At 43.8% G+C, this 23652-nt stretch overlaps 1 protein-coding gene across 6 annotated transcripts in view; it reads right to left on the bottom strand.

Annotated features, from left to right (window-relative positions):
* Window positions 1-22885, bottom strand: part of ANKRD44 (ankyrin repeat domain 44) — a 142392-nt gene extending 119507 nt beyond the window's left edge. For 2 of the 6 annotated variants that reach the window (XM_032190292.1, XM_032190293.1), the window contains exon 1: window positions 22807-22885. In XM_032190292.1, the coding sequence (XP_032046183.1) occupies window positions 22807-22842 (36 nt within the window). In that variant the 5' untranslated portion in view covers window positions 22843-22885. Of the gene's footprint in view, window positions 1-7982; window positions 8032-22806 lie in introns of those variants that run through there. The other 4 variants (XM_032190295.1, XM_032190296.1, XM_032190297.1 and 1 more) reach the window with 4 other exon arrangements.
* Window positions 22886-23652: the final 767 nt, after the last annotated feature.

Genomic DNA, 23652 nt, shown 5'->3' with positions numbered 1-23652 from the left:
AAGTGGCGCTAACGCACAACAGGCTGATCTCATTTTTACCATTTGTACGGCCAGCTACAATGCTAAGCCTGTGACACGGGATTAGCAACCCGAGGCAGCCACCCACTGCAAGCAGCCAGAATAAACCTTAACCTAACCCACCAGGTGACCCAGAAACCATTCCCTAACAGAGCACTTTCTCTTAAGCAGCACCAGTGCCTGTTTCACACATTACAGAACCAGTATCTAAACAAAATGTTCACTAGCAGTGTGCTATGAAACCGCGTGTCACCGTTCATTTCTCATCTTGCAACATCCTAAGACTGGCAGCAGCCCACGCAGTATAAACAGCACTCACACAGCGAGCAGGGCGGAAGGGCACCGCTGTGATTCAGCCACGGAAAGAAGTAAATCAGGATTTGGTTCTTGCTCTGTCACCTGCTGTGCTCTCAGACTGGACTTGCTCGCGGAGTCTCTCGGCACCCAGCTCCCGTGCTGCAAATCAGGATGAGGGCCACCTCCTCCCAGCAGCGCTCTCCGTCCCACCCAGGTACGTCACCCCTCTCCTCCACGCCTCCCTCGGGGTCATGGCTGCAGCCCCCCTGTTCCCCACCACCACTCCAAAGCCCTCTTGGCAGGGCAGCTTCGCACCACCTCCCACCTGCCTTCAGCCAAGGGCACAGCGAGCCACAGGCTCCATCCACAGAAAGCAGCACCAGAAGCAAGGCCACAACCCCTAACAGAGGAGGGGATTACACACATCCCTAAAGGATCAGGGCTTGTTTACATTAAAATAAAGACATTTCCTCATGCTGGGCTTGATTCCCACCAAGAGGGAGGCAGCTGGACCGCTCACCTAAGCACACTCCTCTCAGGCAGGAGGGATGCTCGCGGGCTCCGGCACACTGCACTCCCGTGGCTGGTGGAGCTTTTTGGAAACTTTCCTGGAGTCAATGACTAAATAAGTCCCTCTCTTGATTTTAAATTGGAGATAAATGCTGCGTGTCACATTGGCAAGCGCATTAAAGCAGCTGGAAGCACAAAGACAATATGGAGTATTTCAGGCCTTTGTTCTCTCATTTTTTACCCATGGCATGTTAAGCAACTAAAGAACACACTGAGCAAACCAGTGCTTTACGGGCAATAGCACAGGCTTCCAGCCTCTAAATCCCACCTTTTGCTACTGGCACGAGCGCACGCAGTTAGGAAGGGGAGAATGAAAACACAGGTGAAAAGGACACGTTGCCCATCTATTATAAGTACAGGGAAAATGAACTTTATACACAGAAGGACAGCAACACGGGTGCTGCTACCAGCGTGTTGCTGTAAGAGCAAAGCAGCTCCCCCACGCTCCTGCAAAGGCAGTCGGGAGTCAACGCAGCCAAAGGCAGAACTTGGTCTGAAGAAGAGCTGTCAGAAGGCAACCTGCAGCCCCTTCACCTCAGGCAGGCAAGGAGCCCGTCGCATCAGAACGATGTTACGATGAAATGGGCCAGGTTCTCCATCTGAGTGGTATTGCCTGCATTATTAATGAAGAAACATATACAAAAGCTGACTGACATTCAGAGAAGTTTCCTTTCCCAGAGGATTCTGTAATACTTACGTGTCTACCAGAGCAACTGCTCTTTAGTTTATACCTTGTCCAAACAAGAAAAGATAACTCATGAGGTTAGCAATACTTGATTTCTACCTTTTAACTATTTAATTTCTTCAAGTTACAAGCTCTCTCCTGCTGCCAATACTTTGTTTATACAGACATCAGACACAGGTATGCAATTCAGGAGGCACCACAGGATTATTTTGCTCTAAGTCTTTGCATGGACAAAAGATCAAGCAACAAGTCTCTAAAATTGTAACGCCTGCAACACAGGGGGAGGGACAAAAAAAACCCGTCATATGTTGAGATCACAAAATATGCCAGAACAGAAACGGCAATGTTTAAACACCAAATTATTCATTGCTAGTGCTAGTGATCATTTGCAGATGTTGCGTCATTAAAGATATCAAGATGTGGCCTTGGAGCAATCCTACATGTACATCATTCAACAGTAAAAGTTTTTTTTTTCTTGAGAAATCAACTTCTTCATTAAAAAAAAAAAAAAAAAACTAAAGCTTTGGCTCAGCAAACAGATCCAATCAGATATATCTGTCAAGACCGTGCAGAAGTCAGCCACTATGGTTTTACTTACTTCCTCATAAAGATGCAGTAGCATGCAGCTGCAGGGAGGAAGCAGGAGCTTTGCAAGGGCATTCTCCCCAAGCACTCCTTTAAAATTCGAAAGCAAGCTATTACAAATAATTCAAGCACAAAAATGCACGTCCGTACATAAAAACAACTCATAACACGAAGTACAAACATCAACCGGACAAGCTTACGTTAGGCAAGGAGATTTAACATCGCGAGGCAAAAACACATTAAACACCCTCCAGTTTTGGCTGTACATCTGCAGCCTGGGACAACTTTTTCTTCCCCCACAAAGCAACACATATGCAAATGTCTGTCATCAAAAAGCACGCACTTTTTCAGAATGTCACAATTACCTAGCCACAACTAAATGCTGTAATTTGTTGACCAACTCCTTGCAAACTTCAATAATGACCTCAAACCCTCAGATAAAACTGCAAAATAATTTCCCTTCTTTTAAATGTAATTTTGTAATGCTTTGATTCCCACCCATCACCAGGCTGAAGGGCTCCAGGATCATGCTGCTACATGCTCCTAGTGCAGCAATTAAACCAAGGCTGAAGCCACAGCCAGCAGCTGTGGGAACTATTTAGTCCAGGCTTTGCAGCTAACAAAAAAGTGACTTAAGTCAGCTATGTACTCTTGAAAAAAAAAATAATTAAAAAATTGAAACACCTGAAAATGCAATTTTTCTAGCTCTTAAAGCATCTAAACTAAAAGGTTAAAATATGGAGGTATGACAAAAAGCATGTTCTGCTAGTAAGTTTAGCTCACCCATATGTTTTGCAACATACATGTACAGAAGCAGCAGTATGTGAAGCAGTGGCTTCAAGTGAAAGAATAAAAATCCAATTATATGGTCAATGTTGTCAAAACCTACTTTTAAATGCTGGCCTAATACAGGCCTATACCTATAATACCTGGCTCCTGTAGGCACCTGATGACACTAGAACCAGTATTAGTATCAGAGAAAACAAACAAACAAAAAAAAAGTTATAGTCAACAGTGATTAAAAAGGGATAAAAAGGCTAAAAAAACACAATATGCTGACTTACTGTGTACAATATCTGCCCAAGCCTGCAGACAGCCTAAACAGCAGCTTTTAAAGACCAAAGGGCTGGTCTTTCAAAGGAACAGCCCAAGATGTGCTGTTCTCAACAACCCTCCCCACATCTCGGGCCTCTGGCCACTCCAGCAACCAACAGGCAGGCCCCGGGGTCCGCAGGCTCCCAAAAACCCCACATGCAGCTACATGGCCATTTTCTTTGCTGTCTGCCTCTGGTTTGCCCCAAAGACCAGGCTGGAGGCCCTACCCAGTGCCAGCAGTTGGCTCCAGCATGGGCACCAAGATCCTCGGCCCAGCCTCGAGCCAGGATCACGATCAGCAGCACCTCAGGCACACCGCAGGCGAGGACAGGCTCTGCTGGGCACCATCCACAGCTCGGGCACAACTAACATTTTCCTGGGGCGGTCACATATGCACACACCCTCAAAGCAGCCTAGGCATCTTGGTGTAAGCATCACAAAATCCTCACAGCATCACCACACTTCTGGAGGGTTTCTCCTCTACAGAAAAATATACAAATAGACGTGAGCACAGTGCATGACTCCAGGATCCTCCTGATAAAAATTTACCTCAAAACAAGCTACAAAGCCATCTGAAAATGATACTTCATAAGCCATGACCAAAAAAAGCAAGCAGCTTCCTTTCCTGCTCTGCACCTTCCTCTCTTTGGGGACTCAAAGTCTCTTTCCCCCCGTCTGAAGAGGGCCAGACACAAAACCTGTCAGAGCTCCGCGGCCACCTGGGAGGCAGCAGCACCCACCCTGCCCACGCCGCTAAGCAAGGGCAGGAATTTTCCAGAGTTTTTTTTATTTTAAAACACACACATTTGGAAATGTAATCAGCTTTGTTAGGAGATTATTTGTTACTGTTGTACTCATTTTGCTTTTGAGTGTGTTCGGATCAAATCCAGCCTCTGCCCAGGCGATTTTTATGATTTCTGACATCTGTTTAAAATCATTTTAAACATCTGCTTAATGCTGTTTCTCTGTGACCATAATAAAAAGGATCCTGATGGTCAGTGAGAACTGTCAAAGACAGGAAAGCGTTTGGGAAAGGGAGAGAAATGGTCCTTTCAGTTCCAGTCACACCGCATTGCCCTCAGCAGCCAAGGACAACAGGCAAAATACCTGGAGACAGGATGAGGTTTTGCAGCTAATAGCAGCCTCAGTGCACACACCATTTAGCTGGGCTTCATTACCCTCACACATGCTTGTAAGGGTAACCTAAAAATTATCGTTGTTTCCTGCACATGGGGCCTGAGCTGGTGAAACTAAAGTGACAGGAAATTTGGCCCCCCCCAGGTGCACTGGGTCAAGGCCTGTCTCAAATCTACAGCGAGTGTCTCTCCGAACTCAGGCATAAAAGCACCAAGCGCTGCATCTCTTAAAAGTAGCTACACCGACTTGATCTTTATGTAACTTCTGATTTTTGTTCACAGAAAAGATACCCGGTGCTTTCCAAGGACAGAACGACGCATTTCCCACGTGAACATGGGTGGCCACAAGCAGCACCCAGGCAGGGCAGAGCTTGCATCAGCCTCCAACAGCCCCCAGGACAGACAGACAGGGGCTGCTCCACGCACCGCTGCCCCAACACGGGTGAGCCGGGCAGAGCACTGGCATCCCAAATCGGACGTAACTACCTCAGATTAAAAGCACATTCAGCAGGACTTCAGCTAATAGGCTTTCTCTTGAGAAGTCTGCACGTGGCAAACGCAGAAATGATTCTCAAGAAACTAAGCTACTTGATGCAAACGTGAGCAATTAAGAACAAGCTGTGTGAGAAGTGCAAGCAGGGAGACCTGTGGTGGGAAACACCCCGGCCACGGCTGCTCAGGGGCAGATCCAGGCAACAACAGCTGCTTGAAAACCAGCCACAAAATTCAGAAAAACAAGTGATACCCTCAGACAGTTTTGGTAAAGGGAAAGGAGACTTGCAAGGAGGAGGAAATGGCAATGCAAAACACAGTCACGAACAAAGAGCAAAAGAAAGAAGCTTTCCTCAGCCAGCCCCTGAGGGAGCACGGGAAGGTTTTTTCACGCCCCATCATCTTGTCCACAGAGCCAGGCTCGAGATGTGTCAGTGAAGCTTCCGCCTGAAAGTCTCTGGCCACCCATTTGTTGAAACACTCATCTTCTGCTCATTATGAACTCCAGCTTACGCACAAAGGCTTTTATCACATATAGCTGCATCCGCACATATTATAAAACACAGATGTTTATCAGAATGAAAAAGGTGCAACCAATAAACCGAGTAGGGAGCAACACAGAAATAACTTAGACCTGAATATTATATATATATATATGCACATATATATATATATATATATTTAGTCCTTAAAGCAATTCACATGCTTGCTGTAATCAGCATTCACTATAGAGATGGCGAGGAGAAAAAAAAATAAAAAAAAACAACAGATAAAAGTTTTATGATTTAGAATAAGTTTCACAGTATTTTTATATGAGGATGGGAGTATTTAGAACTGTTACAACTGCACAGACACATCAATATAAAGATTAAAATGCTAACAATTATGACTTGTTTTAGGTTGTTTCACCTTAACATTCAGAAATTACTACTGGGGGGGTTACTGAAGAGAGTCCTGGGGGAAGTTCATGCAGAAATGAATAATGGTAGAAATGCACTTCCTGTGGTTAAAAGACTTACGGGCTTCTCATGGCACAACTGATGAGCTAGCAATTGCAATCACTTGGAAACGAATTCAAGTAACCTACATGCACCGTATGAAAAATACTAAAGTCTGAAACTGAGCTCTCCTGCCTAAGGACAGAATGCAGCCCAACAGACAGAGACACTAATCTCTTTGGAGGTTTAAGCATAGCAATACCTTGACACCTCTCAGCAGTACCAGAAAAAAAGCAATAATGGAAGCCTGCCTTTCTTCAAAGCCTGTGATTAGTTTCTCTTCTGTTTGGAGGCTCTGTGTGCTGTTAGATGCCATTGGTAAGAGAAAGCAAGAATGAAGACAAGGAGTAAACAAGTTTCTTGGAGAAACATGCTTAAACACTCGATGTGGGATTCTCCAGTCTTCTCCTACACAAGTCTCTCCTCCCTGTGAGAGAACACCATGGAGCCAGAAGCAAGCATGTGCTACAGAAATCACAACCAGAGGCAGAGAGAAACTCTTGGTTTCAGAGTCAGCTTCCCCTGAGCATCGCAAACAAGACCTGAACAGGCTGCACACTGAGCACACAAAACACCAGCCTGCATTCGCAGCAGTCCAGGTCGCAACCATGGCAGCTATGCCTTGTCCAGTGTCCTACACACCGCAATCCTCATTGCAGGAGACAGCACAGACTGCTGTGGTCTCTTGCATTTAAGCAAAAGGAAGCCGTTTCCTGAATCGCTGCAAGTTATCGCTGCCACAATTGACTTGATACTCAAGAGCAGGAAGAAAGACAGAAGGAGCCTGTTCCTGTAGCCTCAGCAAGTCTGAGCGCGGGCAGGGGTTGTCACAGGAGCACAGAACTTGCCAAGCATGCCGTTCTTCGTCCCAGCTTCACCTCTGGTTCACCTGTGTCTATCTTTAAGCACGTGGGACAGCTGCTACCACGTGTCTTTTGGTGAGAGGGGCACCAGCCTGAGGACAATGCTCTCCAAACCTGAGGTAGATAAGAAGTCCAGCTTGGCCTCACCCACACAGTGCAACCGCTGTGGGCTGTGCGGCACTGACACTTCGGTTACAGCTGCGCGAACTGCCATGGGCTGTGTGCCTACAGCTCTGAACACGCAGGAACAGACACACACGAACCCGTGGGCCCAGCTTTAGAGGAAGTGCTGCAGCCAGCTTTGAGCACGTCCTCCCACTCCTCCAGTCCCTCAGAAGTAAAAGAAGATCTGGTGAAGAAACTGAGGAAAAAAAATTGCAAGAGATCCAGTAGGAAGAGCACGGACAGACCAGTCTATCCCCTGGTAAACAATAGCGAACAGGTACCTGCAAAGAAAATCTGGCAGCCTGTCATGTCACATCGCCTCTCAGGGCACAGCCTGACCGGGAACCACCACCAGCAACCACCAAGACACCGAGCATCCCCAGGGCAGGCGTGCTGCAGGGGCGCTACAGCAGCTCCAAGAAGCCTCATCCCTCGTCTTCAAGGGTGGCCAGAAGAGAAGAGGAGGGCAAACACCAGGCTGACAGCTTGCTGTTGCTTTTTGTGGCAATACGGATTTCATCAAGACGTGATCCACTTGGCTTAAATCTGTTCTGACTTCTGCTGCTGCAGCAAAATCCTCACCACAAGATTTTTAGCTAAAGGTTAAAAATTCTAACGGCAGTGAAATCAAGGACTTTGTTAAACGCAAGAAGCACTGAAACGGCACAATTTCAGCCTGCCATAACATACGTACTTTTAACATTCATGCTCACAGCTTGGATTATCAACAGGGAGATCCTGAAAGGAGCAGCCTGATCCTTTTTTTTTTCATTCCAAGCCTCTTCCCAGCGCCCTAGGAAGGGGTTTCACGGAGGCTTTTCTTAGGAGGCAGGCTGCGAGAGAGGCTGGCGATGCGGGCGCAGGGGGTGCGGGAGCTCGGCCGCCCGCGGGACCCCCGTGCTGCGGGGCGCGCTGCAACAAGCCCGGCTCGGAGCACGCCGCCAGGGCTGAGCTCCGGCACCGAGCTGCCGCCTCTCCCTGCCGCGGGGCCGGCCGAGCCCAGCCGCGCCGGGGGCCCCCCGCCCCACCCCCGCAAGGCCGCGGTGCCCCGGGGCCCGCTCCCTTTCCCCGCGCCCACCTGGTCGGCGAGCTTGAGCACGGCCATCCTCCTCCTCCTCCTCCGCCGCCGCCGCCGCGCACATGCAGCTCCCGCGCCCGGCGCCGCTGTCGCTGCGGCGGCTCCGCTCCGCGCCGCGCCGAGGCGGGGCGGGGGCAGGGGCGCGGGGGCCGCCTCGCCCGGCCCGGCCCGGCCCGGCCCAGGAAGCGGGGAGGGGCGGCCGGGACGCCTCAGCGCGGCCCGGGCCCGGCCGCCACCGCCGCCTGCCGCCCGCTGCCTTTGTTCCCGCTGCCCACGGGCTGCCGGCGCCGGGCACCTGCGGCCCGAGGAAGGGGGGAGCCGGGAGCCGGGCCCCGGGCCCCTCGGAGCCCCCGCGAGCCCCGTGGAACAGGAGGGGAGAGATAAATAAATAAATAAATAAATGGGCGTCCTCCAAATTTCCTGTCACAACCGCGGGTGCCCTGAGCTGCTGGGGGGCTCCAGCACCGGAGCCGAGCAGCACGCCCGAAGGGGGGATGTGCTTGCCTGCCCCGCTGAGGGGACGGGGTGAAGTCCGCATCATTTACCTGTGTGCACGGGTCTACACGCGGCAACAGGACTTAGAAACGCTCCAAAGGTGGTAACAGGGCGATCAGATTTTTCTGAGGACACGTAAATGAAAAGGATCCAAGATCCCCTTTCCCTCCTCTGTCTGGCACACAGAGGCCAAGCTCGGGTTTACTGCATTTTCCCCACACATCAGATTGTGCAGAAATGCCCCCCTACCCCGGGACATAAGCAAACAAAAAAAAAACATAAATCACTGTTACATTGTTTTGTTTGTTTGTTTTTTACCTTTGATTACAGAATGGGGCAACTTAAAGCAACTTAAAAACAAGAATTGTCTTTTATGGAAGAAAATATAACCGAAGAAGGAAACATGTTAGCTTCAGGCTTCTGAGACATCATTATAGATGGGGATTAAAAATAACAAATCATAACATATTTCAACTCCATCTATCTTTAAAAACTCCATTTTAACGGCAAGACTATGCTAATATAAATCAGTCCTTTAAAGGAGAAAAAGCAGCAAGAGACTCCCTTAGCTGTTAGGTTTGTCTGAGCTCAGGCCGCTTTTCTTTTTGATGTTTGCACCCCTTATGGGTGCAGTGCTATGGTTATTACCATGACAGCAAAGGCGTCCAAGATTTCTCTCAAAGCACAACATCCTCCTCTCCTGTTCACTAAATATCATACCATCATATTACAGGCTTATGACTTACCATGCCGCATCAACTCTCTTTTTTTTTCAGCTATTTTTTTTCCTCAACTGTTTCTTAGCCCTGGCCAGTACCTATCAGTAATTTCACAGCATATTTTCATGTGAAACAATGCAGAGTGATCAACTGTATTTCCTGGGCTGAAGATGTGCACAAAACATTACCATCCAGGGCTAATTATCCAAGTAATGGCCACATCTGCAACTCTCAAGCCTGTAGCACATTATGTTGACTTTCCATACAGAGCCAGCAGTAAGTGTTGTCAAGATAGGCCTTAATGAAAATATGTTTGGTATTGCCAGATTGTGATCTTGGATTAAAACTGTATTTGGAAAGGAAAAAAGCACACTGGGCCTCTGACAGGGAAGCCAAAAGAAACCTTCTGAGGATAGCTGGTGCGTTTCTTCCCCAGTTGCTTGTGCTTAGTCCTAAGAGGATTCTGTGAATCCAGTCAAACTCTTCTGTGAAAGACAAACACAGCACTCATTACACACCCCTATTTTAGAGAGTAAAATGGGAATATCAAGCTTTGAACTTTATGCTCAGGCAATTTCTGCGCAAAAACAAGGAACAAATTTGCCCAGAATACTTTGCAGTTGCCCAAACTGAGACTTTTTGCTTTGCTGGCCACAACACAGCAGGGCTGTGTAGGATACTGGCCTGCTATAAAAGGCTTCTGCCTTCCTTGCCCCCAGATCCCTCTCCACCCTTCCTTTTTTTTCAATAGTAAAAGGTAAATTCCTCCAGTTCCATCTGACACTGGATGAACACCATTTGCTCTTAGCAGCCACACATGCACAGCAAGCTGTTTCCTCATTCAGGATTTTGTCAGGAAAGCACGCAGCTTTCCCATACCACTTGGGCTCAGTGAAGTTCCTAGGAAAGTTCAGGTTTTAACATCCAACCTGACCAGAATTTAAGCATCGTCATAAACAATCCATCCTTTGTTATCTCACATGACAATTTCATGTGGTATAATAGTACAAATCTTGGTCGGAGCACTAACAACTTGGGAGGCTCGATATCAGTTCTCTTTCACACCACTATGTTCCTGCATGGTCCTGGGTGGGCAACCCCGTCTTGCAGTGTGCAGTTTATGGAAGAAGTCTCCCACTTTGACACTGCTCAAGGAAGAACTGCAGGTAAAGGCCACTGGCTGCTGCTCTGAGCATAACCCTGCCATCATGGACTCAGCTTTAGTCTTCCCATGCAGAATCAGGAAAACAGTGCCTGGGAGCTGCACCAGAAGAAAGGGAAACAGCCTCCTCGAAATAAATCTGTCTGCACTGTACTTAAATGCTGTGGAGAACTGGAATGTGAGTAGGAAGTGGGTGAACAGACTGAGCGCAGGAGAGAGGGCAGGACCTCTCCCTGCACCACCGTTCCTCCTGCAGGAATACAAATGCGTCTGCAAATTATCTACCAGATTCCCACATGCACTTCTACATCGCAGACAGGCAGATCTCCCCATTAGTCTGATGCTTCCGCAGTCTGACAGGATGTGGTCACTCTAAGGCAGCCAAAAGTCTGCACCACCACCCTCCTCCCTGCTCCTGCCCTGCCTGCACAGCTCAGCAGCAGAAGCAGCAGCTCTGCTGTTTTGTTCTCCAAGAGTCAAGCCTGCTGCTGTATTGAAGCAGGATGATTGCTCACAGATGGAGGGTGCGATCACTCCTGGATGCATGTTTGGCGCCTATCTCATGAAGAAAGCTAAAGGAAATACACTCAACATAGCCCTTAGCAGCATTTATTGGCTACTGTTGAGCATGGATGAAAGATAGGACTGATAGCAGAGGAGATTTATCACTAACCCTTTCTGATGATGACGTCAGGTATCTAGCACTTCTCTCATCTCTACCTGGTGGCTGTCCTCTAGCAGCAGCACATACACATCCTACTGTGCTTTCTTCCTCTTCTACTGTAGGAGTCAGGCTAGATAGATGTACAAGCATCATTATAAGATTGCAGGAGTAGACACAAGCAAAAACGTAGAGCAAAAACAAGTGGCCACAGCAGGTGGGCAAGTGAAACACCAGAGATGGTAGCTAAATATTGCTGTCACCATCTCCCCCTCCTGCACTGCTACATCTTGAGGGGATGATTGTGGAGGGCCAGCAGTCACCTCAGGAGGTGCTCCAAGCTGCCTGTCATTGCCTTCTCCATCTTTTCCCTTTTGCTTTAGTACAAATTATTTTCACAGACAAAGTTTATTTTATTCCCCCTCCAAACCCAGGAGAAATTCTTTTTCTCATCATTTTTCCTCCCAGATCTACTTGTTCAGTATTTACACAGGAAAAAAAATAAAAATCACACAAAATGAAGCAATGCACAGATAAGGGGAGAGGAGACCTTAGCAGCACCTCCTCTTATCCAGACACAGGCCTCCTCCCATTTCAAATACTTCTTAATTACGCATTTGCAGCCAGGTAGTTAATGCACAGAGACGATTAACCATATAAGACAATCGGAAACTATGAATTGAAGCTGAATTTATAACTATTGCAGCCTTCTGCCATGTTACCAAAAAGGAAAAATCACCCCCCATATGTTGAGGTATCCATACCGTTTGTCTTAGCAAGTACCTCTCATGCAGATATATCCATGCAACTACTACTAGGTATGGAAAACAGGTGAAAAATTAAGGCAGATAGGCAGCTCCTTTCTGGTTACATTTGTCTAGAAATGCATCTCTTGGAAAAAAAAAAAAAAAAAAAAAAAGGATTTCACCACAAGTGGAAACATTAGGTTGACCCCAGATCTCAAAGTGATCTGGTAGTGGTCAACGCAAACACATACCTATCTATCATCCCTGAAAAGCTGAAACTTTTGTTGCAGTTTCTATCTGTCACACATCCTGCTGCTTCTTCTAGAAACCAGTTAAATCAGCAGAAAGACTCATTGATTTACAAGGGCTTTGGACATAGTTTCACAGGATGCAGCAAGGACATGACAAAGCGGGGGAAAAAAGGGCTTTGCTTCTTGCTACCTTGTATTTCATATGCAAGAGAGATCTGGCTTATTTTTATTTGATCTAGAGGTTTAAACTCTGCTGTCCTTCTGTCCTGTGAAACACCAAGTTCTTTGATTCTGCTTGAAGTCTGCCATCAGAAAAGGGGGAGGGAAAAAAAAAAAAAAACAAACACCATTGGACACTTCGCCATGCTGAACTGCAGGTCTGGACTCTTTACCAAAACAGGCACTACATACCATCTGGTGATAAGGTATTGGAGTAAAAGGGAAGAAAGATGAGGGGGAAAAAATAAGTTAGCAAGAGGGAAGTTCAGTATTTAAATATTTTCTTCTCCTCAGCCTACTCAATCAATGGGTGTCTGGAAGATCTTAAATCTCATGTGTCATTAATCTTCTAGGGGAAACATGAAGAGAAGAATTAAAAAGTGTTAAGTAGTACTGTTAGGGCTTCTTTGTGCATAAAGTAACAGTGTTTGAGTTTAAAATGTTCAAATCTTCTTCCCTCTCAAATGAGGACGACAATCTCTGGACCTGAGGAGCAGTATCTTCCAGTATTTGTGGTCTGAAGTGACTCATCAGCTTTGAAGTTTTTCTTTTCTTTTTTTCTTTTTTTTTTTTTTTAAATCTAAATCCTTATTTTTCTGACTCACTTTAAAGTATGCCTGACCTTTCAAGAACTCAGCACAAATGGTCGCCATGGGGCAGGATTCCTGTCCCACTGAAACATCCTGTGTACCCCTTTCGGCGCAGCATCAGGTAGTTGTAGGAGTGGTGTTTACCTAATGAGTCATCCTAATTGGAAGGAGATCATTGTTAGCTAAATATACACTCCCAGTCAATTTAAAACACAACACCAATCTCCCTTTGCATACTCATTTCACTTAAGTAACCTGTATCAATTAGTTATTTGTAATCTCTAGTCTTTGAAGTCTTTTTTACTTCCATCCTCAAGATCCAATTCATTGAAGCATTGGATTAACACAACACAGTATTGCATAAATACTTTTAATCTCAGTTGCCTCAGAACATCATTATCTTAATGTAGTAAGATTTCATGCATTTGATCTTTTTGCCTCTCAGTACTTGCTTAATCTTCACTTCTGTCTAGTGCCAGGTACAGCCACTGGGGCACCACCAATGGACACATTCCAGCAGTGTTGAAATCTACTGACTAAGAATTAATTTTGGAAAGAAACAACCAGGTCAGTTGTCTAAGGTCCAAAGTCATTGTATTGAAAGCAGGGAATACTGCAGGAGCTCAGATAGGTGGGAATCCACAAACCATCCTCAGTGTGCAGACAGGAAGATAAGGATTATGCTTGGGCCTCTGCCAGGGCCTGAGGAGTCCAACACCAGATCTAACATCCAGGCAGAATTTGGGACTGTTCTACTACCAAAACCCTTCTCCAAAACTCAATGATATTCTTCACTGTGCCCAAAAGCTAGCACCACATTTTATTTTTCAGGTCCCACAAAGCAAGAAATCCTCTCCCTGGGGATGCATTTAGCTAGAAGGGGTGTGGAAGCATACAGCAACTAACAAGAAGTTGCCACCAAGGAGGAAATACCACTGTGATAGTTTTGTCTTTAATGTCAGGGTTTAGCTCATAATCCAAAGGGAGGGTTTTTTCCCTTCCGTCAGAGAAGTTATGTGGCCAAGAGCTCTGTGAGGAGAATGATGTGACAGGAGGTGTCAGTAACGTTATTTTCAGAGGAAGGCTGAAGTCTGGATGAAGTTCTGATCTGCAGGATGAAAATTAATAGAAACATATCAGCCTACCAGATTGTTGTCTGTGCTGCTTTATGGTTAAATTATTAACATGCTATGTGGTACCACATGTCTCCTTACAGAAAGGCAACACTACACTGGAAACATGCTGAATGAAGGCCTGTGAAATAAACCAATTAAAACGTCTGAATGCACTGAAATACAGATCAGAACAAAACTGGTACGGGGGAACAAAAGGTATGTGTGTTGTGGTACAGGCTTACCTCAAGCTAGTTAGATAGTCATAGGCCATGCTAAAACTGACCAACGTTCAAGTTCTTCCTGCAAGATAAATCAGAAACAGCTATTATACACCCTTTTGCTGTAGCAATACTTGGAAACAGCAGACAGCCAGTGCTTGAGGTCACAGGCCATAGCCTAGAAGTTAGTCTGCAAACTGGAAGAAGCTGACTGGGCTCAGTACCATGTGTTTCACATGTGAGAGGCAAAAATCCATAGGAATAGCCAGAAGAGCACTGAAAACAAGCAGAAACACCAGACTCCTCGGGGCACTGGATCAACAGAAGGGTCAGACTTGGAAAGAGTTTGTTCTGCATTCAGATACAAAACCATCTACACTCTCCTGCAAATGTAAAATGAGATGGTGTCACAGATGACTCAGAGGAGGATTTCTTCTATCAAAACATAATTCTTTGATATCCAGATTCCATCCTGCCACTCAGACAATAAAAGAAAACAGCATCTTGCTTCTAACACTGCTAGCCTGGTACATCTTGTATCTCAATACTGGGCCAACTGTACTAGCCACAACACAGGCTGAAGAGGACAAAGTTCCTACCCAAAGAGCACAGACCTTTGGAACATGAGGAATGACAGAAATCCAGCAGCACAGTTACCTTTGTTTTACTAAATTTTGCTTCACACACTTCATAACTGCTTGAGAAATTTGTGTTTACCAACAGCACTTGTTCTGGAGCAAATGTGTTGATGGTTCTTCAGGTTATACCTTGTGAGATGTTTTATTCTTCATTCTTTCTACCTCCTTGCTAAAAATTGGGATTTTTTTACAGTGGTTTATAATGTAAGCCTGAGGGAAGAAAAATCCATTTTTCTTCCTGTGCTTCAGTTAAAGAAGGAAATAAGTAACATGAGCCATGAAAGGACTTTGATCCAGAACTAGGGAATGTAAATGCTTTACAGATGCCAAATAAGGATGTTTCCAAAGAAAAAAAAAAAAACAAAGCATTCTCTACCCCAACCCCTTTTCATTTCCAAACAAGGTAATGGAAGGAGAATTTTGTAAGATTTTGATACAAATTCAATTTCTGCAAGAAGTTGCTCTGTTTTCAATAATTATGTACATTCATCAGAATAAACAATTGATTGTTTTGACAGGGGCTTATTGTGCTCTGGGAGGAAATTATTTTTTTTTTTAAGCTCAGGAGTGTCTCTTAAAGCTATATAGAGAATGGAGAGAAATAGGATGGAATCAAGAATCCCTCTTTAATTGCAATCACGTTGGTGAAAGTGTTCTTCCTGATGGTCACACCGCCTGCACAACGCATCCTAGCAAAGGCCGCAGCACATACTGACACTAGTGAAGCCCAGACAGAGTGTCACAAATGGGAAGATCCTGTGGGTGACTGGTTTTATTTATACTGGCTTTTTGGATAGCACATGACCCTGCTCTGTCCTACAAGAACAGCATCAAGATCAGTTCATCTCCGATGTTCTTTAGGAAAACTCAGCCTTTGTGGATAAGAACTGCCGAGAGTCTTCAATAAACAAATGAAAAAGATACAAGAGACCGAAATATAAAGTGTTTCTAACTAAACCTGACTTCCCCTTCTAAGAACTGAGGAACCTGCCCTCTATTTCTGTGAGTTGGAACAAGGTACCTGTAAGGAAATCAGGACCCCAGCGCTAAGTAACTGCTGCAGTTCAGTCACATCCCTTTTAAATGGATTTGTCTTTCACTGCAGACTCCTTTCAGAGCTCCTACGATGTGCCTATTAGCTATACAGTTAAAAAAAGCTAAGTATCTTTTAAGGATGCAGAGCAAAACAGTTCTTTTGAGCACGCACACTTTGCACAATATTTTGACACCACAAAGAGTGGAATAAATAACACAAGGCACACGTGTCTGATTTCAAGATAAAAATCTACGGATTTAGCCCATGCAGATGAGCCCTGCATTTGCATGGCACCTCAAGGACATCTGTAAGATTCTGCATGAGTGAAGATGTCTCCCCAGATTGTCTTGCAAGATCAGAAGATCGGGTCAATGGCTGTGTTCCAGATTATGTCTGGAGATGTTAATAGTGACATTATCACAGATACAGCTACAAGAACAAAGCAGGTCAGAAACACCGGGGCTTCTAAGCTGATGGTACAGCTGCCTTGCTCCTATCTAATTCCCTAAATCCTAGAGCACGGTGAGAATTGAAAACACACCATTCTGGTATAAAAACAGCACCACGAAGCAGCCAGTGTTCAGATATGGGAGCTGAATGATGCGGTTCAGAAATGTCAAGCCTTTATCTTTGGGAAATTGCAAGGTGAAAACCCAGTGACCTACCCAAAGAAAACTGCGTGAATGTATGACAATATACTTTTGTTGTTCTCTTTTACTCCACATTAAAAACCAATTTTGTGCTTATGAACTAGCACTATGATTTAACCATTATTAATAGTCTACATCTTAGACAAGTGGCTAATACAATAAATAACATCACAAACCTCACCACTATCACGCAGCACTTCTTGGCAGGTTTTGCAGTTCCTTTAGTACAGGAAATATGTTTCAGTACAGTATTTCAGCGATGCTGTGACTCTGTTGACTACAGAGGAAACTGTAATTTTCCAAATGGCTTGTTACGGATTCAGACTGACTTGCCTGGAAGGAGGGAGGAGGACGCAGTCAGAGAGGCTGGGAAAGCTATGCCCGTATTACTAGAATGCTCCCCACTAAGCAGCAACATCTTGAACCAGTGTGCCAAGTAGGACAGACTGGTTTTAATCACAGTAGTCTGCAGTTCAGTGTGAGGCTCCTTACCTAAGTCTTCCATGTCACACTACAGATTTGCTAACAGCTTAAGGTAGCTGACAGCAAGCTGCACTGGCCCGGATCAGGACAGATGGCCCACGTTCACTCCAGCAACTTGGTTTAGCTGATATGAAAAACTAAGAAGTTTATCCTTATCCTAGCACTGAGACATGGACAAGCCCCGGAAAGGGAAGGAGAACCATGTCCCAAAAGATGGCCGAAGCCACATTCTGCCATACCAAACGTCACCACCTGGGCTTTCGGATGTCTGCCTGTGAAACCTACTAACCTGCCTTGCAGTCATTTCCCCTGGATGCAAATAAATGTTTAAATTTTCAACAGCTACTAAACTGAAATATTCTCTAGACTATATAATATTATATAATATAATATTATTATAAATAATAGGGAGAATAAAACAGAACAATCAGCCTCGCTATCACAGGAAGAAAGAAGATGAGGGGATTGCAAACATGAAAAATAAGAGACAAATGTATAAAATAAGATTTTTGAGGGGTGGACAACTATGTTACACATCACTACATCATTACGAAGGAAGTAGAGCTGGCAAGAGACAAGCTGTCACGAGCAGCATTCTTCCATCTCTAACACCTAGAGAGTAACCCACATACGGAAGTGCAATAGCTCCCAAGTCTGTACTGCAGGCCTGTCCCTGATGGCTAAAACACCCCAGAGCTACCTCAACACAGTTCCACAGAAAGAAACTGTAACTGGGATCAAGAGAAAAGGCAAACCACACTCAAGAGTACGTATACATTTTTATTTGCCCATGCGCAATTAAAGGGAAGCATATGAATATTGGGAAGTTGTTCTCCAACCTCCAGACAATGATTCAGAGAACGATCTTTATATATAAACCATGTGATACTTATGCAATTACTAATTGCAGCTTCCTACAAATAGTGAGTGAATTATAGGCATACAGCATTCAGTAATTAAACATTTTTGTTCCTGTATACTTTGCAGGAACTTTCCATTAAAATCTTACACAGAAAACAACAAAATCAGACCAGACAAAGGATGGTGATGAATAGCAGGGAAGCAACGTAGCCAAAGATGGACTTACTCATTAAGCTTAGCAGGCAAAAAAAAAATCGTTAGCATCTTCAATAGAATACTGCATTAGAGTCAAAAACAGCATCGCAAAAGTCAGGTAGAGTTTATTGTGTGAACTTTGATCAGCTGCTGTCCTGGGCCTATCATACCACACGTACTGGTGGTAGCAAATTTCCAACAACTTCCCAAAGCACAGACAAGAACAATGTTTTTGGAAATATGCTACCTAATTAAAATAGACTAGGCTTTGAATCAAACACTCAGAGAAAGAAAAAGCACACTTTGCCTTAACGCCACCATGTTGCAGAACATGTTTAATAATGTGTTAGTTTGCACAGAGCAAAAAAGGGCACATCCGCAAGCACCTCTAGCCTTAATTTAGCTGCTAAGCAGGAGGTCCAGTTTCTGGGAGGAGAATGCTGCAAGAGCAGCTCCTCTGCGACCACCTGAAAGCGCTTCAAGTCACAGCATATGAACAACTGCTACAGAAAAATATGCGACAGCAGGGCCTGCACTGCAGACAGCTGGACAAGTAGCTTGACACCCCAGGGCCAACACACTCCTCAAGCATCATCTGGGCAGAGCCTGTGACGTAGCCAGCCACTGCAGGAGGCAACAGCTGCAGTATAGAGCTCTGCAGAACCTTAAATGGCAGTTTCAACTGCTCTGCTGTGTTGGTAAGAAAATGACCTTAATAGCTGGTCACTGGAAGGTTATGTTCACCATTCTGAAGAGAACAAGAGTAAGCTGATTTGTACAGCAGGTTTTCCCCAGTTAAGCTTTAAGTGAAAATTGTACCTGAAAAAATGGTAATCATGTTAATTGATAGTGTCATTTTCTTTACAGTTGCCTTAAACTAAGTTTAAGTTATCATAGTTGCATTTTTTACAATTTACAATATCATAACAAACAGGAAAACTTATGAAACAATTACGTACTCAAAGTTGCTTGTATTTGTAATTGTCAGAATCTTATTTTTTTTTAAGATACTGACACAAGACTGGTAGTCTCATGCAGCAGCAGTATTATCACTGCCACATTTAACAGTAATACAGACACACAGCTGAACGCCTACTACATACTGCAGGGAGCCAAACAGTTTTGCCTTTTCTCATTGGATATTATGTACCTCCCATTCTTGTCAAAATTAACTAGAACCTAGTGTTACAGAAATCTCTGCCTACGTTTCTGCAGGGTTACAACAAACCTGTTGACCACTGTTTTTTTCTGTGAAAATACAAGATACATGTACAGACACATCTGCAAGCCAACGTGCAGAATAATTAAACATATTTGTATAAAGTTAACTTATTTTTATTAAATGAGGAAATATCCTTTTTTGAAGGTCACTTCTTTGGTCTTAAAAATTCAAACACAAGCCACCTGGTTTTCATTTCCTGGCCTATTCCTTATGCCTCAGCTGCATACTGTGCTAAAAACAAAGACTCCATTCTTTAATTGTGAATATCAGGCGCCTTTAACCTTCATTCTGCTGCTAGTGCCTTGGAATGTGAAAAAGCTAATATACAATATCCTCTTTTATTAGCTAAAATAATAAATGGCCAGTTCTATTCCTTTTATCAGCTGGGCTCACGATCCCCAGATCCCTGGAGACTTAAGAGAAAAAACATCTGATTTTCAAAGCAAAATCACTGTATTTGAACACTGGTCTGTTCTACTGTTTTGGATGGCAGGCAGGGATTAAAGGTCACTGTTTTTAAGGTTACCTAAGAAGAGGCTGGAAATAAGTCACCTCAGACCCTTGTCACCCTTAGGCAGTTAACAGCCATCACATCTGGTCTCGATCAAAAGCCAGTAATGAACTACAGCTAGAGTATTCAAAGGCTTGTAGCACATATGGTTTTTAAAACACACAAAAAAAGAAAACTTGGTACATAACGTTAGGACCAGTGAAAGATGGCATTCTTCAGTAAGAAATGCAAGTACTCAGAGGAAATGGAGAGGAACTTGTACAGCTCACTGACTCAAAATTCACTAGACAGCTCAGTGCACAAGATGATTGCTAGTAAAGCAAAGAAATATTTATCCATCAATGGAAAGAATACACTTAAATATTAAGGTGACCAAACCACCTCCTACTTTTGAAAGGAACAGGAGATTCAGAGTGAATGAACAAACTGATATAGACCCTGTAGAAGATATTTAAAAAAAAAATCCTATCAAGAAAGCAAGCTTTCAGAAAACCTGAAACGCTGATGATCTCTATCAATATTAGACACATAGCTGACTTGGGAGACCCATCAGATACAGTCTCAGGATGAGCAGATCAAGTGTCATTAATTTATTTACTCTCTCATTCATTCACAGTTTGTAAAACTTTTGCTGCTGTGTTGCTTGCAAATTAGAATAACTTATTCCTAACTTCACAAAGCTCAGTCTGGTGCTTGAGTTAGGAGTGTCAGCATAACTGGAAGAGGCACTCCTCGCACCCAAGGGTACGCTGGATCTCTTAGTCAGGTCCCTGGGACATCTTAACAAGACTTGCATTAGCCCACACTTGTTTCAAGGAGTACAACTAGCTGGCAAGCGTGGGGAAGACTCCAGTTTAAACCACATGGGCCAGAGGAAAGTCAGCAGCAAAAATCTTTCAGCAACTGCTGGTGAGACTCAAGGCTTGAAGTATCATACTGATGTACAGATTTACACTTCAGATCAGTGTGCCATATTTACCTCTTCCCTTTTTAATCAAATGGCAAAGACTGAGTTTCCACAGTTGGTTCAGAGAACCAACATTAGCATTAAATAGCAGCCAATCACTCACACATTGTCACTTCCCACATTTAACAAAGAACCACAAATTTGAAAACTGTTCCCCATTCTGCCTCAGTCTATCAGCAGAGGGTATTCATTATAGCAGCTTAAATAAAGAGAAAACGTTGCTTTGCCTGGAGAAAAGTGGGTAAGAGAATAATCAGTGTGATGCAACATGGCTTGAAATTTGATTTCACAACAGTCATTGCACCAAAAGGTTTATGAAAATGGCCTTTAAGAGACACATTTGTGAAAAGTAGCCAGGGAAAAAAAAAGAAAAAACAACAAAAACAATTTGTGCCATGTAATCTGTACGAGCTCACGGATGTAAAAATAGATTAAGGGAACGGTTTGCTTTGGTTTATCTGTTAAGCTAGTACATCACCGTTATAACAGACATTTCTAATGTTTCCTAACAGTTAAGACTATTCTGTTGATTACAATCACACCAAGCACTAAACTTTAATATGTTAGAGGCTACTTCATAATGAGCCATTTTTAAGAGAGCAGAATTCCCTTAATTTATAAGGACAAACCAGTAGAAGTCTGTTTTGCTAATTTTTAAGGATTTTCACATGTAATTTTACTTCAAAAAATGTCACGTTTACTTTTTGCTGCAGAGATCTTTGGAGTTCTGCCAAAAAAAAAAAATCTTACGCTGGGCTTTATATTTCTGTTCTTCTGAAAAAAAAAACCCTTACCTCTCCTTAAGCTATTATCAGGGTCTCCGAGAAAAGGTGCATTAAAATCTACCTTGTCTGTAATAACTGCCAATGTATTTTGGGATTACTTGCAAACATTTGTTTACTAACCTAAAATCCTCAGTTTGGCCTTGAGCAGGAATCTAGACTTGAGGTTCTGCTGTGCTTCAGAGTAAGTTTTCCAGCATTCCCTCTGGAGAGAATACTCTAAACAGCATCACAGAAAAATCAGCATTTCTGTAGCATTCTGATAGCCTTTCTCCTCATCTTGCCAAGAACAACTTGAAATCTTGCTCTACCTGGAAAAGCAAGCTCTGTCTGACTTCTACAGTGCCTCTGCTGTGGGATAAAGAAATTCAGCATAAAAAGACACTGAACAGGCTCCGTCTCCACTTCACTTGGCAAAAAAGCTCACGTTACTCAGGCTGGGCAAGTTAGATCGGCAACAACTTGCCAGCAGAGATATACAGACAGGCACGCTGTACTCTACTTCCCGGTATTTTCCCTATCCATTTTCTTTGGCATCTGTATTTTTTGAGACTCTCTTGTACTTAGCATGCTCCAGCCTGAGAAGCAGAAGCAAAATCAGAATTTTTCAGCAGCAACTGGTTACTCATATACCCAGGAACTGCCACAGTTGCAAGTACAATTGGAGACCAAGAAAACCTCACTACAATGCCCTCACTGCCACTGCAACTACTCCACCATGACATGCAGGGAAGAAAAGTCTGATACAGACACAGTGGGAGGTGTAGAACAGATGCAATGGGAAAATCAGGTGTAAGCACAGCAGGTACAACTGAATCAGAACGCTAGGAGTGAAGTCTGTGTGAAATTTTATCAAGAGAAGCAGAGGTATAGAAGCAAGAGAATTTAAGTACAAGCAAATGTAAAATGCAAGAAACATTACATCCTTATCTTTTGCTCCTTGCACAAAGTAGCTTAGACAAAACACACGATGAAGCCTCTCCTGATCTTTAAGATTACCACACCTTATTGATAACTGCTACCGTTGGCAAATTTTGGCCTTATCAGCTCAGGCTGTAAAGGGACGTTATTTCAGTGCAGAAGTTTAGACTGTAAGGAAATATAGTTATATACAAACTGCATCCTTTTGCACTAAAGTACAAATAAACAAGTTGGGTACAACCAAGAACTACATTACGTGTTTCAAATACTCTAAACTAAGAAAAACCCAAGGCAGTACGGCTTATGCTATGCTCTCTTAATTCACTGTCCCTTTACAAACACATCGTTGTAATTGATCTTAAAAAATACAAAGAGCACATACCTTTTTTTCTACGGGTCCCTCCACACTATTCAGCATACTGGATGAACTTGTTCAGACGAATCAAGGCTGTCACCAGTAAGGCTTTTGTCCATTAGTGTTTATTTTGCACTTCACTGAGAAAGTTAGGAAGCAACAAGTAAATCCGGAAGTTTGTGCGGGGTGAGCTGGGAAGGAACACTTGGTTCCCTCTTTATAAAGAAATCTAAATAAGGAATATGAGACACTATGGACATGCAGATTTCAAGCCTCTACCCGTACTTCCCAAACATCACACAGTAATTCTGCAGCAATGTAAACTTTGCAGTTGCCAAGCTGTGGCAAGTCTCTCATTTCTGCAAAACAGCAGAAGTACATCTTCTGTTCACTTAGCCTAATGTAGTTTCCTATATTAATGGCAGAATTAATTATTAATTACATTAATCTAAACAGCAGTGATCTGATCTTTCCATTCATTTGAACACTCTGCCCGTTGCTGTTCAGAACTGGAAATCTGCAGATGAGCACCAGCCACAATCTCAGAGTAAATTTTCCCATTCATTATTTTTGCTGATTTTAATTTGTACTGGAAAAGTAGGTCTGTCCAGAAATGGATGGATGTCATGCAAATATATCTAACTCAAGTTAAGTATCTAAATCTAATGAAAGGTGTTTAAGTCTCAGTACCAGTACCTTTAACCTACTGCTATACAAAGAGAACACGATACCCTAGTCAATATTGTGGCGAAAATTCCTTATTTCATCAAATACTCGGGTGGAGAGGGGGTGTCTTAAGACTTTCAGATAATCAAAGTTAAACTATTTAAGAAATTCACAGAAGATTCATAACAAGACATTTTTTTTCCAGGG

This window comes from Aythya fuligula, chromosome 6, assembly GCF_009819795.1.
Source record: "Aythya fuligula isolate bAytFul2 chromosome 6, bAytFul2.pri, whole genome shotgun sequence".
In the NCBI taxonomy this organism is placed as follows: Eukaryota; Metazoa; Chordata; class Aves; order Anseriformes; family Anatidae; genus Aythya; species Aythya fuligula.
This window is presented reverse-complemented; position numbering and strand designations above follow the sequence as displayed.